The sequence below is a fragment of the Typopeltis vanoorti genome, chromosome 8, assembly GCF_054136105.1.
Source record: "Typopeltis vanoorti isolate ZY-2024b chromosome 8, IOZ_Tvanoo_1.0, whole genome shotgun sequence".
Taxonomy (NCBI): domain Eukaryota; kingdom Metazoa; phylum Arthropoda; class Arachnida; order Uropygi; family Thelyphonidae; genus Typopeltis; species Typopeltis vanoorti.
This window is the reverse complement of record NC_143556.1, coordinates 5,659,660-5,676,052: the sequence shown is the minus strand read 5'-3', so window position 1 is coordinate 5,676,052 and position 16,393 is coordinate 5,659,660. Positions and strand designations below refer to the sequence as shown.

General features: G+C 40.6%; 1 protein-coding gene across 1 annotated transcript in view; it reads left to right on the top strand.

Annotated features, from left to right (window-relative positions):
* dysc (whirlin protein dyschronic) overlaps nt 1-16,393 on the top strand; it is a 230,683-nt gene that overhangs the window by 126,203 nt on the left and 88,087 nt on the right. The window contains exons 6-9 of the mRNA XM_090397058.1: nt 7,840-8,019; nt 8,301-8,396; nt 9,699-9,773; nt 14,657-14,868. Coding sequence (XP_090253184.1) covers nt 7,840-8,019; nt 8,301-8,396; nt 9,699-9,773; nt 14,657-14,868 — 563 coding nt within the window. The remainder of the gene's footprint in view (nt 1-7,839; nt 8,020-8,300; nt 8,397-9,698; nt 9,774-14,656; nt 14,869-16,393) is intronic.

The window sequence follows — 16,393 nt, the reverse complement described above, 5'->3', positions numbered from 1 at the left end:
TGCTGTTAACAGACTGGGATGTTGAAACCAAATTTCAATTTCAAGTTGACATTTCAAACCATTCGTTTTGTATGTCTCAAGTGAACCGGACCATAATAAAAAACATTCATTTTGGAGCATATTTAAAGATCAAATGAGTTTTCAAGCTGTGCCGATGAGAGACGATGGAATTTCCAGCCATCAATAGAGATAAGATGTTGTATTCTTGCCATTTGTATACGAAAATGGGAAGAGGAAATAAGGACGTTGAGAAGAGGAGACGCCCGCAGCAGACATGGAAAGCGATTGGTAGGATTTTGAGTTTACTGAATAATCGTCGATTATGCAGCGTGCGTTCTTTGTTAAAGAGGTGTGTTCGAGTATTTTAAACTTAAGTTTTTTTTTTTAAATTTTACATTTAATTTTAGCTTAGCACGAAAGTGTTTTTTGCCAGGAAGTTCAGAGCAATCGAATCATATAACTAAGAATGAGATTGAGCTAGTATTCACACACACACACACACACACACACACACACACACACACACACACACACACACACACACACACACACACACTACGTGAGATTAAAATGCGTGCTTTATAAGAATAAATCTTTGCTTGCTTTTAACTTGTGAGGTGCACAACACGAACCGGATGACGTTTATTCATGCAAAGCATCGTTAATTTAGTTTTCGAACATTAATTGAAATCGAGACAATATGCGAAGGCAGGGACTTAACGGAACTCGCCGTAAACAGGAATATTTAATAATATTTCTAAAGAGGTGATAAACTTAAAGGGATTTGCATGTCACGACAGGATTGGAAATAACGAGGCTAACACGAACTAACTTGAGGCAAACAAGATTACCGAAAACAAAAAGAAAGAAAACCTTTTCTTGTTATTAAATTTACGAAGCGCAGTCTGCGTCAGACTTGCAGGCACGTCGAATTCTTTCTTTGTGCACAGCGAATGGCTTCTGCTACAGAAAACCTACGAAACAGTTGGAAAAACTATACAGTTAAGCAGTTTTTTTTTATTTGACATATTTTGTTTTTAAATTGATTTATAATTTGAAGCGTCTTATATGTGCCAACTCTATTAGGATTGAAAAAGCGATAACAATAATTTTATCTCTGACAAAAATACGAAACTCAGAACGCACTACTTCGAAACTGCTGCAATGGTACCGGTCGTCTTCATTAACTGTCATTGGTCCATTTGTATCACGTGCTTCATTAATGATTTCTTTTCGGTGTCTTTCTGCGCGTGTGCGTTTATCATAAACAACTCAAAATCATACAAGTGGGTGAGCATTCGTTGTCTATTATGTGTATGGAGAATTTAATAAAAACCAGAAAGATAGAACTTTGTACGCAATATTTAAATAGAGCAGGTGTGAAATGGACGAATCAAGAGGTGAGTCGAGAAGAAGGTGTTATGGAAGAAGCACAAGTTCAGTAGCAATAAACAAACAGTTGCATGAGGAGTACAAAGAGCAGGCGAAGAAGTTCATTCGCTCTCTTGATAGGAGTAACAAAAGCGCAGTATGAGCAGCAGTTTGCTAATGAGTCTAAACAAATCCTAGGGAATTTTTCGATATGTGGCCAGTTGAAGAAAGAGCGATTATGGAAGGATGACACTGATTGGTGAAAATGGCAACACGGTACAAACCGCTGCAGTGGATATAGTTGAGGTATTTAATGAGCAAATCATAAAGTATTTCACTGTTATGAATAAGACATCTTGCAGAATTTGAATGCAGTGGGAAGAATGGAAGAGGCTCTGTTAGTAAATGAGCAGGAGGAATGCGAGGAATTGAATAAGCTTGATGTGAAAATGAGGCTTGAATGCTAATTCACCACGTGTTTTGAGGGAATGTTCTCTGCAGTTAACAACAGCTTTAACTTACTTTTTAATATGTCTTAAATTGATCCAAGTTCTAAAGGGGTGGAAAGAGGGCAAAATTCTTCCGATTCATAAGGGAGGTGATAAGAGTAGGGCTTTGAATTATAGGCCATTCTCTCTGTTTGTGGAGTTTTGGTTAAGATGTTAGAGAGGTTAGTTAGGACCAAGATTCAAATTGGGTTGAGGAGAAAATACTCTTTGGCGGCCAGCATGGATTTACTAAAGGAAGATCGCGCTTTAGTAATCTGCTTACTTTTTATGATAAAGTGACAAATGCGTTGGATAAGGGGGCTGCATATACAGTGGTATATTTAGATTTTGCAAAGGCATTTGAGAGATTGCCCCATGACAAGTTGGTAATTAAACTGGAACAGATGGAGCTGATTAGTTCACTGGATTGGAGATTGGCTGTCTGATAGGTATCAGCGAGTTGTCTATGGAGGAGCGATATCCCACAAGAGGAAAGACGATACCCCAAGAGTCTGTCTGGGGTCCATTGCTGTTTAATTTGTAGGTAAATGATATTGGAAGAGGTCTCAGTGGTGATATGCAGTTGTTTGCGGATGATGCTAAGTTGGGGAGAACTATGAAGAACAGAGCGGATGCCTTGGATTCGCAAGAGGACTTGAATGCACTGCCTGAATTGGAAAATGAGTTATCAATTCCATGTTGCGAAGTGTAAGGTTTAGAAATTTGGGAAACAAAGATGGAATGTAGAGTACACAATCGGTGGAAACATCTCCCATCTCCTCCAAGATGTTTGTGAAGTGATTGTGGACAAGGACCTAAAATTTCAGGGACATATTGCTAAAGTTGTGAGAACAGCACAGCGGATAATGGGAATGATGCGGAGGACACCGACTTGTAGAAGGATTGATTCCATTTTATAAGGCTTGGACTAGACAACATACGGATTATGTTGTCTAGTCAAAGCGTACAAAGTTGACCAAATCTTCTGTGCACAGAAGATTTGGTCATCGAGTTTTAAATAGGATGAAAATTGATTGGAAAGGTTCCACAGACGATTTACTAAAGTGGTTTCTGGTCTCTGAAATGTTAAGTATTAAGATTGCACATTTCACAGACAGGAGGAGAAGGGATATGATCGAGACATAAGCTGTTAAGAGGTTATTACCAGATTAATATGGGGAGGTTTCGCATAGAATGGGTAAGATTGTAAGAGAAAGAGGTCATCCCCGGAAGCTGTATAAGGTGAGTGTGAGCGTGGGGTGAGGAGCAGGCTTTTTTGCCTGAAGAGTGGTGAGTGATTGGAGTGCATTGCCCGAGAGTGTGGTGAGCTCGGTATACATAGTGAGGAGCGGTATGATTAACTGCGTGTGCAACAGTGGGAGCTCCCTCTCAGTCTTTTGACTCCATTCAGGTTTTAATAATAATAATAATAATAAATTAGGACTTAAAGTTAGTAACAAGATCAAAACGAAGCTGTTTAGTTTGCGTTTCTTGCGCCAGTTTTTTGTACCGAATTCCTTAGAAGATGGTCCGGGAATAAACGTTCCTCAATGCCTTTCGTTGCTAAAGATCGAGTGGCAAGAATAAAAGGATCGTTGCTGACTCTTAGTTTTTCAAGACAAAAATACTTGGGTTTTCATCAACGTCAAAGAGTGCAATGCTGCGTCCAAATTCTAAGGCTTCCATAAAACCAACCTGTACCTCGTGGTGAAGAGTTTCCTGAACCTAAACCTTCGGAAGCATTTATTTCGGAAGGTCAGTAGTGCAGTAAGACCCCAAATGAACTGTGGAGGCTGCCGATCCAGACGTCGAACCATTTATAACTATCGAGCGACATTTAACCCTCAGCCTGAACTAAATGACCCTTCTAAGAAGAGCTTTGATATTTACCAAAACAGCAATCCGACATTCAAGATTTCCGGAACGCTGCAAAAGAATCTTTTGGAATTTATTTCCCTAATGATTTAAGCAATATTTTTTGTCGTCAAGGGCCGCTGATTGATGTGGCGGTTTCCAACAGCGCTGATTTGCTGTCTTTTTTTTTTTTTTTTTGCCTTTTTCTTGGGAGGTAAACGAGGCCCAAAAATTATGTTGAACTAGTCGAAAATCCGATGAAAGCCTATGAAGCTAAGGGATGTGATTTCCCCTTAAAAACTAAATAAAATCTACTTTTGTGTTCTCCAATCTTTCAAGAAACAGGCGCGCAGTTAGTGACAAGGAAGACGCGAGATTTCAGCAGTTCGCATTAAGTTTCCAAAATCCAATCCGAGAGTAAATTGAATTCGTCGCATCACTACGAGACTAATCAGAGATGCCCTAACACCGTCCGCAAATGCCAAGCAAACAAAGACAAAAGAGAATTCTTGCTTTAAGCTATTTTAAGTTTCAACATTCATAACATCGCATTATAGCAAATATTCGAGTTCATCTTCCCTGAAAACGAAGCAGGAGACGCATTCTTGTGTTTCTTGGCTCATTTTCGAACTCAGCAGTTCGTTTAAAAATGAAATAATTTTATTGCATCGAAGAACTGTTTTCGATTTATTACCTCATGAGATTAACGATGCTAGTACTTATTCGCTACTAAAGATTGTTTTTAAAAAAATGTGTTACATTTTCTCACGCGAGAATTAAACTCGTAGATAAAATACGGAAGCATTTTATCACTCGCAGTGAAATTCTTACTGAAACTGTTTCTCTAGAAGTCTTAAATTGTCATTAGGAAATCTCCTCACCTGTGCTGCGAACCACCGCCAGTCGATGCCACACATAAAGGACATCATCGGAACTAATTTCAGTCGTGGACACTGAAAGAATTGGCGGTCCACAGGAAAATCGTTTGAGCATTGTAAAGCGCACAGAACTGGCATGCTGAAGAAAATGAAAGTTCCAACCGAGAATAACGTACGACCAGGTAGACCTAAAATGGCTACTGACAGGAGCCGATCTCCTTTGGACCGGAGAAGCTACACAAGTGATTCCACGACGCTTAGTAAGTCCATGAAATTTCACAGATGAATCCACCAAACTTGGTGCGCAACAACGAAGACACCTATCGATAATTGGCACACACAACTGCGTCGGAGGAGCAATCTGAATCGATCCGAAAGCAACAAACTGACAATAGCCTTCTAGAGAAAAATTCCTCCGTATTTGACCTGCGAGTTTAATCCTCGACTGTGAAAATGTAACGCACTTTTTTAAAATAATTTTTACAACAATAAATCACCTTCTTCCACCCGCATGTGGAATGCCGGAGAGGGACGATTTTCCCAAATATGTTTTCCCCACGACAGATTTTCAACTTTAATAATTTGAGGATGGCTGTCGTGGCGTGAATTAGATCCGCTGCTCGTTGCGCATGCAGTAATAGCGAACACTAACGCAATGACCCAGAACACTAACTGTCGCGTTAGTGTTCTGGGCCATTGTGTGCTCTTCACCGCATTTTGCCCGTTTTTTGCTACTGCCGTGTGCATCTCCCACCATCATAGCCCCCCCCCCCCCCTCTGTTCACAAAGTGTGGAAGGGATTAACATTTCAAAAACATTCACTTTAAACAACAGAGCATCGGTGGGATGAAGTGTAATACTTAAAAAACGAAGGGATGCACCCACAGCACCGCGAGATTTCTACGACAAATTAAAGTCTGTGATGCATTGAAACAGTTAACACAAGTAAAGGACGAACAACAGCCTCGGTCTAGGTCAATAAGTATAATTTATTTATTTTTTTTATGTCAGCAAGTATCCAATGTGTTTTTTTTTTTTTTTAGGAGTACTTGGATCCCCCCAAGTTATGCCATCCGCCTACCCTACCAAAGCCGCTAATGTGGATAAGCGAATGAGTAGATAATCCAGAAATCCCCCTCTTGAAGACGAAAATATGTCGTCTTCAAGATGGATTTTTGTGGTTCCATGAGATTTACACGACGACATCTTCGAGTCAAAAACGTGTTTCTGCCACGTTTCAATGGACTGGAGATCCAGTGAATGAACAGACTATTAATTTTTCCAGATTACGAGTGTCTGGTCACAGGCCCCCTTAATCTACTGGTAGCGTTCTCCACTCGCAGATTAAATGGCCAATACGAATGGGTATACTAGGCCAGAACGATTTTAGTTAGAGTTCAGTCCGCCATCCATCCCTAGGGAACAGTAAGCATTCTCAAGTATGGTGTAGAGCTGCGTTTCCCAAACTGTGGGCCGCGGACCCCTTGAGGGGCCGTAGGTTTTGTTGAGGGGGGGGATGAAATAATGTAAACAAATTGAAAATGTTTTAAGACTAAGTAGATTTTTTTATCTTAAAAGTATTTAATTTTTATTACTTATTATTTCTTTTTGTTATTTTTTATATTTTAATGGGAAAAAATCACACATTGGTGTTCGTTCACAAATTTTGCTTCCTGCATATTTCGGCGCTTAATGAATATGAGTAAATATATGCTTATTCATATAAGTTTTATTTCAAAGCAGAAATCTCAGAATTGCAGTTTCAAATATTTCACCTGATCTTTTGTGTAGCAGTATTGAAACACATCCATCGCATTAAATTGTTATTAAACTTCTTTTATGTTTTTCACTCTTTCTTTATTACTAATCGTTTTACGTTTCATGTGCTTGTACTGCAAATGTACAATAACAATAAATCTATTTATATAAAAATCTGAGATCATGTGCCATGTCAAATGCACATGTAAGATGCTAAAAATGTCATTTTTGCAATATTCTCTGCGTATGTTTTGTATTGAATATAAATACAATAAATATTATAATAATATATCTCTCTATTACGATTTTTGTTTCGAAGGGGGCCGTGAAATATTTAAATTTTTCCAAAGGGGTCCTGACATTCAAAAGTTTGGGAAGCACTGGTGTAGAGTGCCATGATTCAGACATTTCGGTGCCGCTTAATCAGTAAATTCAACCACGCGCTGTTGCGGCCAAACATGGTGGATCCGTCACTTCGTATTGCTTTTACTATAACTTAAGGAATCGGGATTCTTCATTCCACGAAACATTTCTCGAAATGCTTTTATTGTGCAATGTTCAATTTCCTACTATAGCTACTTGTTGTTCCAAGGAAAACACTGACGGTGGGCGGTCTCAACGGTAGTTTCATTTTGGACTGAGAGACTTTCCGATACACGCTGATTCACTTTTATGCCGCCATGTTTTAAGTCTTTTCACTGAAAGGCTTTCTCCGAGTGAGTTTCGGAGGCGGCAGCACAGCGATAACACGTTCTTGAGTTACGTAATGCCGTATGAGTGCCTCCACACGAGTCACTGTGAGGATGCTGTTACTTCGACACTCTTACGGCTTAGATTCGAATCTCGCTCTTTCTAGTTTCTTCCAGAAACTCCGTTTTTCTTTTCCATAAAAGAAGCTAATCTTCCATAAGAACACGTGCTTCGGCTGAAATTGCAGGTAGTCGCCACCGCAGTCCCTCGATAACAAAAAGAGGAGCACTTACAAGAAGTGCTTTTTCACTGAAAGCGAGTTCGTCAGTTTTAAACCGAGGTGGTTGGGTTTGTCCTGCAGGAAACGTTTTGTCTTCTGAGCTTTTCATACAAATGCTCCTACTAATAAAGAAGGATGAGATGGTACGTATGGTTAACTTCCCCTTTGCGATTATCCAGGTAAGGTTCATGCAGCAATAAAGAAGGCGTGCCGAACACTAAAAATCTGAAATGAAAGACCTCCGTAAAACGAAGCCCAAAAGTAAATTCTTCAGAACTTGAGAATTTGTTTTGAATACGCTGGATCGTTCCAAAGATAACTTTGGAACGATCCAGCATATTTGGAACACACACACACACACACACACACACACACACACACACACACACACACACACACAAAGTGACAGAGAGAGAGAGAGACTCTCACTCTCTCTGAACTCGTTAATTTGTGTTGAGTGATGTAATTTTAGATTCTGTTTCTGCTCTCTGAAAGTTCTGACGCTTCCTTCTCCATGCAGGCGAGTGTGGCCATTTCCTCTCACCAAGCAGAGCAGCGGTTGGACAAAAAGGCGATGAAACTTCTGACGGAGAGTCAAAGGATCACCCTGGCCTATTACTTCAACGAATACGAGACGAGAGCGATGTCCGTAGATGCCTTGGTTGCAGTCCTACTGGAACTGCTGGACACCCCAGAAAAGGTGAGCGCGGTTCTGCTTTTTCTCGCTGTAGATGGAGGGGGTCGGTGGAACCCAACTTCACTCCGTCATCATTAATGTCGCTAATGATTCAGTAGACCTTTAAAAACTAAGAGAGAGAGAGAGAGAGAGAGAGAGAGAGATAGAATGAGAGAGATTATGGAGTTTTTTGGGTCCCCTCTATATCAAACGAGTTTTCCAATCTGAAAAAGATTTTCTTTTTGACCCTTTTTGAATATTTATTGCGATATTTTTCATGCAATTTATCCGACCTTTTCTTGCAGTACACGTTGATGACCGAGATAAGGGGGACGATCCGTAGGGAGGACCTCGACAAGTTCGACGAACTCATATACAGAAGGGAAGTTCAAGCTATGAAGGTAACTTTTTTTTTTTTTTTTCATTTTGTTCAGGAGGGATTAAATGCTGATTTAGGGTTTAAGTGAATGCAGCGAAATATATAATCGCGATCCACGAAATTTCTATAGCATAATCGGAGTCTTCACATAGTTACGGGCGGAAAATGTTAAACTAGCAGAAATAAGCAGCGGGGGATGGTTTCAAACATCAAACTCTCCTTGTGAAAAAAAAAAAGGAGTATTAAAGTGAAACTTCATTCTGATTTAATAAAGACTTCAAAAATAGAAAAAATCTTCCGAAGAGCAGAACTTGCAATTAAACTGAAAAACAAAAAAGTGCCGTTCGATAAAGTCTTCATCAAGTCCATCACTAAACACGCGGAAACTATTCGGAATTGCTCCTCTGTTCACAGCTCGAATGTAGCGTCGATGCAATCGAGTTGTCTCAGAATCCATATGCACGGGGTCATCCGCTATAAGGTCAACAATTTAAGCGATACGAACTCTCCTCAATCTTTATTTGCAGCTTGAATTTCGATGATAAAACCTCTGTGTTAGTCTCTAAAAGTAATCGCGATTTGTTTGATTAAAATGCGACCGGAGCCACGACACCAGCGTTGTTAATCCGAAAAGGAAAAACAGATTCCGACACGATTAATAAGAAAAAAGAGCACTGCACAGCGGACAAGCATTTGCGTGTCCACTTCGCGTGCTAGAAAATATGCCTCGCGGGCTATCCAATGAGATGTTTGAGAAATGAAGAGGAACCACAAAATAGATCTTTTACTAGAAGTGATGGAAGAAAAAGATACATTTTCAAGAAGAAGAAAGAAAACACGATATATTTTGAAGAACGGAAGAAAGTCTATCTTTCTTCAAATACCTAGAAGAAAATACGCACTTTTAGAACAGAAAAATCGATCGCAGATGAGCACTTTTGAACCCGCATGCAATTTGGAGCATTCAAAAAAATGTGAAAAATATCGAAATATGACCTTCGAATCACGGAGTCGAAACAGTGGAGGAGTTGCCGCTTATAATCATAAAAAGCAACACGAAAGTCTTGTTCCTTTATAAATCGCCTTTGTAATTAGGGGCCTAAATACATATTTTGAAGGCGTTAATGCGAAGCATTTAAAGTCATTTTTAAAACAAATTTAGTTGTTTTTCATGCATCAAATTTTTCCCATGTCACTGCTTGGTTTATTTCAAATATTTCTTTTTCTTCCTTTCGGAACATTTAATGTTGTGTGTGTGTGTGTGTGCGTGCGTGCGTGCGTGGTTTTGAACTCTGTCCTAAAAGAAACTCGTAAATACTTGCAGAGCAAGGAAGCGATGAAGTTAGCAGTGGAAATCCACGCGGAAGGAGCCGAAGGACGTTCTGTGCCTACCTCACCTGTAAGTGCCATCCATTCATCCATTTTCCTTCTAATAATGTTTCGCCTCCTCGTTGTTCAATTAGTAACGCAATAAAGTAATCGCAGCTTGAGGAGGATTTAAATCATTTTGCTAAAACCGTAACTGCATTTGACGCTAAGGGGAGAACTGCCTCGCGCTCAAAGAAAACTCTTAATCCGCCTCGAAATAATACACGATTAAACAGAAACAAGCCCAGCAAGGTGAGAAGAGATCAAAGGCTTTGAATGCCGAATTGGACGATCTCAAATAGCACGCGCGATGCAATTAATTAGTTTATTGCGATTAGAAAACGTCCGGTGCTAAAACAGAACAAAAGCGAAAATACAGACCGATACGTTTTGGAGGGTCGAAATATTCACAAATGACGCGATGCACGGAATGCGAAACAGAATCTACTGTTGCCATGGAAACGCGATGTGATGCCCATTTCAGCTGGCATAATTCATGACGTAGAAATTCATCCGCAGTCGACTCTGCAGCGCGGTTGGTTTCCGTGATGCTCTTTCATCGTAAAAACGTTGGGTTGGACTCGCGACTGGGATTTGAATCTTCATTAAAACATTCGAAGCGAAGCTGAGTCTTTCGGTCTCCACACGGAAGGATTTTTTTTTGTTTTGTTTTCACAGACACCTAATTAAATCCTACTCGCAGACATACTCACGTGTGTCTGCGAGTCTGTGAACCCCCGACCGTTGAGGTAGGCCATTGAGCCTGACGGGGAAGTGGAAGACGAGAGGAGATCACCCTTTGTCCGAAAGGTATTTTGAAACGAACACAATCAGGGCAAGAATCTCTCCGATTTCCTTTCGGATATTCACAATATTAAGAGTGCGGTGGATATTTGATGGCGCGTTTTTATCAAATGTGAGAAACAGTTCATCACGTGACAGAAATAGAAATTATATTCCATCCGCTCGGGAAAATACAGGTAACCCTCGTACAACGCGGTACTTATACAACACGGTTTCGTTATAACACGGTCTAAAAACTGTAGTAACCCTTTATCTTTTCATATGATACGTTCGCCCGTATCGCGCATGTAGTTATAAGTAGCGAATTTATATTAGGGGAATACCCTGTAGCGTGCATGTCAATTGCTTACCGTATAAAGTGTTTAGGGTTGAAAATTGTCTTCGTTTTCTTCCAAGAAAGCGCATTGAAAATCATAAGTGTGTTATCTCAAGCTGAGCACTTTATTTTTTTGGTGAGTTGCATACATAATTAATATGTAATGCTTTTCATAAGTAAAAATTTTATTTTATAGTAATGGTCACTTAGAGAACTTTTCGATATGGTTGAAAACAAAATTAGTGAATTAATTGATTGGGAAATAGATTTAAATGAGGAGGAAGTGGTACAATTAATAGATGACGTCGAACCAAATGGCGGGGAAAGTTCTGCCGAAGATTCTGATTGCGATGAATCCGTTAAAGAATTCAGTTTAAAGAAATTAGCAGAAGGACTGGATTTGGCAAGAAAGTTATTTTATGGATAATCTCTCAATGGAGCGCTCCGGAAAATTCACGAGACAATTGGGTATTTGTTTAGCTCCATATTATTAACTTAATAAAAAGCTGCAGCATAGTGGTAAGCAAGATCTTATTATTGACTTCTTGAGAACTAAACCAGCCGAAGTATGCAATGAGAATTATACAAATGATGTCCAAGAGATTTCAAGTGATGACGACGTCCGGCCACTCGTAAATAAAGAACATCTACGTTCTGTTAGTTTTGAAGACAGTGATGACGATTAAAATATGCACTTTATTTTATTTTGAGTGAAACATTTTATGCATTGAAGATTACGTACAATTCATGATTTTTATAAGTTTATAATTTTCATAGTTTGTTTTCTTAACTTACATGAATTACCTGAATTAAATACAAATATTTTTTGTTGGATATGTCATTATTGTTTATATAATTAAAAAAAAAACGATTTCGGAACATAATCCCACTTTTTTATGTGATCCGAGTCTCGCATAACGCGATTTATATAACGCGGCATTTCTGTGGAACCTAACATGCGCGTTATACGAGGATTTCCTGTATTTAATTTACTGGGAAAATACTACGAAAAATATTGGCGAATCACAAGTTCTTGATATTCTCAATGCTTCTGACCAAGCGAGCACAAAAGTCTGTTAATTTGCTGGCATTATTATGAGGGCCTCTCCCCTGACCCTTCTGCAACTTTGTTGCCAGATCTGGACGCTCACAACACGTGAAGCTTGTTTCCTCGCATGCGTTGCGATGTTCCTTATTTTCGATCTGCGCATCTAAGGCAGTAGCGGGGGGGCTCTCACTCAGTCTTTCACTTTTATATGTCGATGAACGACTCCGTTTGACTGCCAACCCGATACGCCATTTCGACTACACGCAAGGCGTTACTTTACCTCCGAAGTGCATCCCACACTCCTCCCACATTTGTTCCTCTCAGCTTTTTAAAAATACTGAATTCAGTTCAGGACAAAAAAGCAACTGAACGGATGAATGTTCTTACCAGTTCAGTCCACTCGCTTTCCCCCTTGCCTTTAGTTTCTTCTGCCTGCACTTCCATGGCCAATGTTCATGCGAATTGCCATCGATAATTGCCTCGCTGAATCCGTTGAAGATCGCCACTCAGCACCCCTCCCCTCCCCACCGAAGCTCACGGAACAAACTTCCCTTTCTCTTCGTTCATTCTCGATACTTTATGAATGAACTGTTCCAAAGGGAACCCTGTTCCATCTTACACGCTTTCCAAGGAATACAACACACGAGTCATCAAATAAAAAGTTTTTTTTTTCCTCCTGAACGATGCTAACGCGTTTTACTTCGAGTAACCATAATAGAAACAATGAAAAAAAGAATAATAAAACCCATTGCAGATGGTGCAGGAACGAGATTTGTTAATATTATAAATTGAATGAGTTGCGATCACTATAGCGTATGAAGGTGGAGTAGCAAGCAGGCTACAGGAGGAGGGGGATCTACGAATTAGCAAAAAGAAAAACGCAGGTTAATCGTTTCGAGTCCCAATCAGCATCAAATAATGATCCTAAATTTTGCAAAACTAAGAAAACTCCTCAGACGAAGAATTTATTTCTTAGACAAACATGATGAAGAAACTGCTTCGATGGAAAATGCGGGGACTTCGTGTTTTCCGTCCACACAGTATGAAAGAGCAGCTTCGGATTTGCTGCCCCCCCGCAGTGTAAAAGGGGCGAGAAATAATACATTTGGCGAATGCACGAGCACCGATTGGCCGAGGAAATGTGGAAGCATGCGGAGCTCGCGCATTTTTCACTTGATCGAATGACCTGTTTGTAACCTCTTTTCGAATGCGAGCATCCCTCGCCGGAATCGAAATTCAAAGCAACCCACGGAATCTCTTGGTGTCAGGGGATCTCCTCCGATGGCAAAAGAAGAAGAAACGGAGCGCAGCATTTCAAATCTGTCTTAAAGGCTTTTCCCTGGAGAACTGCGAAACACGCTCGAAGCAGCCACGCGGAGGTGTGATAGCGACAACTTGCGAGACCAGAAACACGCTTTTTTGTTTTTTATTTTTTTGTTTTTTCTTGCGGTGGAAGAAAAGAGCGCGCTTTCGGTATTTGTCGGAATGTTTTTCTCCAACAGAGGGGAGTGTTTTCTTTGGAGAAGAAAGAAAATTCAGTCGACCGAGGAAAACGAACTGAAATCTCTCCGAAAAGTTTCGATGAGTTGTTCAACTGAACTTCTTGAAGAAAGTGAAATCCTTTAAAGGTCGGATCAGAGAGGGAAAAAAGGAGGATGTTCTTCACTGTTACGGATAAGAGACCGCAGTCGTCTTGACTCTTTTTCAAGAATGAAAACCGACAGCCTCTATACGATAATTACGACGTACCAGACAACGAGAGAGAGAGAGAGAGAGATGAGTTTTATCTATCTCTCTCTCTCTCTCTCTCTGGTCTCCGAACTTCATCTTTTCAAGAAGCTTTCCGCAAAACGTGAATGGGTTCAGGTGCAGCGAGAGCGAATGGCTGCTTGCAAGTTGTCCCTTTTGAAGCGGAGGAGTCAATCGACCGACACTCTCCGCATTCGTTCCATCCCTGGAGAAGCGTTTCCCTCGCCTCACACTCACTGGCACCTTTTTCGCGAACATTTACCTCCCTTTGCGCTAAATTTAAACCGTACGTTAACAAGGGAACTCGTAAAAAAAAAAAAAAGAAAAGTGAAGTTTCATTTTTCAGATCCGTGGCTGCAAACTTCTTATTGAAAAGCTCCTAACTCACCCTCGCCGAGAAAAAAAAAAAAAAATGCCCTCGTCTCGCCACAGTAAGGGACGCCGCAGTCTTTGGACTCTTTCAGATTGGACGTGGACGAAAACATGTTTCTTGACGCAGGCGAAGGTCCTGTTCGCCCTCCGCCCATGTGCGGAATTCTGCATCATCTCTCAAGTGGACAGACTCTGACTTGTGTGTAATATTCTTAAAATAAAACCAAAAATAAATAAATAAATCTTCGGGAATGTTTTCAGTGTTCGGAGATCACTGAATTACCTCTTTTCTTGCCTCACCACAGTTTTGTATGCTTGACTCCTTTCTTTATTGTGGTTACGTATTTGTGCGGATTACTGAAATCAAGTCGACACATGGGAAAGAAGAATTGCTGATCATTCTGTGTCAAAATAGAAATCCACGTAGACGGGAATGAGACTCAACAATATTTTGATATGCACTGGCTGCCTGCCTGTCGTGTGGCTCCATCTAGCGGTTGGTATAAAAACTAGATAAATAACTTTCTTTTTCTGCAGAGAAATAGAGACTAATGCTTTACTTTATATTTGTTAATAACGATCGCTTTAATGTGGAAGTAATAATTTTCTCTTTTTTTGTTGACAGAAAGAACCTGCCAAGTCACCAAGGGGCAGTTTTCGCGCATCCACACGTCGTCGCCCGAAAGACAGCCACCACCTGACGGTGCCCACAGGATCGCATCGAGAGGACGTCGGGCCACACAGGGAAGGGGACGACATGCCCACGCCGAGCGAGGACAGCGGAGTGGATTTGGCCAACGGATCTTTCTTCGCTGTGGGGAGTCGGAGAGGCAGCAGGTTAGTGCAATCGAATATCCATCGATACCCTTCGTAACTTTAGTCAAACGCTCTCTCGAGCTCCACACCCACGAAGTTCGCAAGAGTTGACTACAAATGTACGAGAATGCACGACTTAGTTTTGCATCGATCTCCCATTTCTAGCGAACAGGAAAACCAGAGAGTGGAGGAGAAGCCTTAAATACCAAGAGAATACCGCAAATCAGAATGCCGCAAATACTGATAATCCATCCGAAATTAACGTATCGAACGTCTAACATTATAAAGAGCAGTGTGTGAAGTGTTTTTGTGTCCAGCACTATTTAATTTGTATGTTTACGATATCGTGAATGGCTGGAAGGTGCAGCAAAGTTGGAAGGAGTGGACGACTTGAATAGATGGGCCGCTGTGGTGAGCAGAGAGCGAATATCATCTCGCAGTTGCCAAGTTCATGGATTTGAATTTCGTCTAAGGAGAATTGCGTGTTTTGCAGCATATTGGTGGAAGTGCTTCTGGAATCTGGGAAGGATGCGATTGGTGGTGGAGGAGGAAATGAGTCCACTGGGCACGTTCCAAAGATGGTAAAAGAAAAGAAAATGAAAATTACTGTGCTCAAGACGGCAGTGACAATCGGGATTGTCCATTCGACCGCATAAGAGCTACTGCACTGGGGGGTTTGGATATTTTGAAAGGTGAGAAAATGTGGAGGTGGGTAACTAACTAAACAATGGATCGCAGTGTCTTGCGAAAAAAAAAAAAAAAAAGGTTGTCTGTGATAACCTCGTAAGAAAGCAAAGCATTATTGAGCAGAATCCGCTTTGGAGCATGCCGTAAGAATAGTGAGGTCCACCATCTAAACACTTTCATCAACTCTGATCGTATCACAATAGAATCCGAACCCAGAATCTGTGAGTTGGTGAGTGGATGCGCTAACCATTACCAACAGCGTGGCAAATCTTGTCACTTAAAGGGATTTTATAGGATGGAAACAGGAAAGATTGCTGGGGTAAGGGATCATCGCCAGAAGCTGATTGAGTGTGGAGAGTATTTTTGTTATGGTGAGCGGAATATTTTGCCAGAATGGACGGATTTAAACAGAAGTACGATGGATATTTCTACAGATGGAGTGGATCTGTACGGTGAGATTTATATCACCACGGAGGTCTTACGACTGAGTTGTTTGCACTAATGTGTGGTCTCGATTCTGAAGCATCTCATTACATGGGAAATAAAAAAGTGTTCCGATGAAAACGAGAATAACACACGCTATAAAACATTACAAACGTTTAAATATGAAAGGTGTCTATTCTCACGAGATATCGTGCCACGGTTAACAAGCCAAAGTGAAGGCAATGCTGTAAAATTCTAAACAAGACTCAGGTGGCAAACGGGAATTTGAAACTCGACAACACAAAGCATCGACCGAAATTGTAAGCTAAAATGATGCTCGCAATAAACGAAATGTCCACATAGCGATGCCGAACCCTCATCAGAGACGGAAGAAAAGTTAAAAATGTTTTTCATAAATGAACAAGCTAGGAGTACT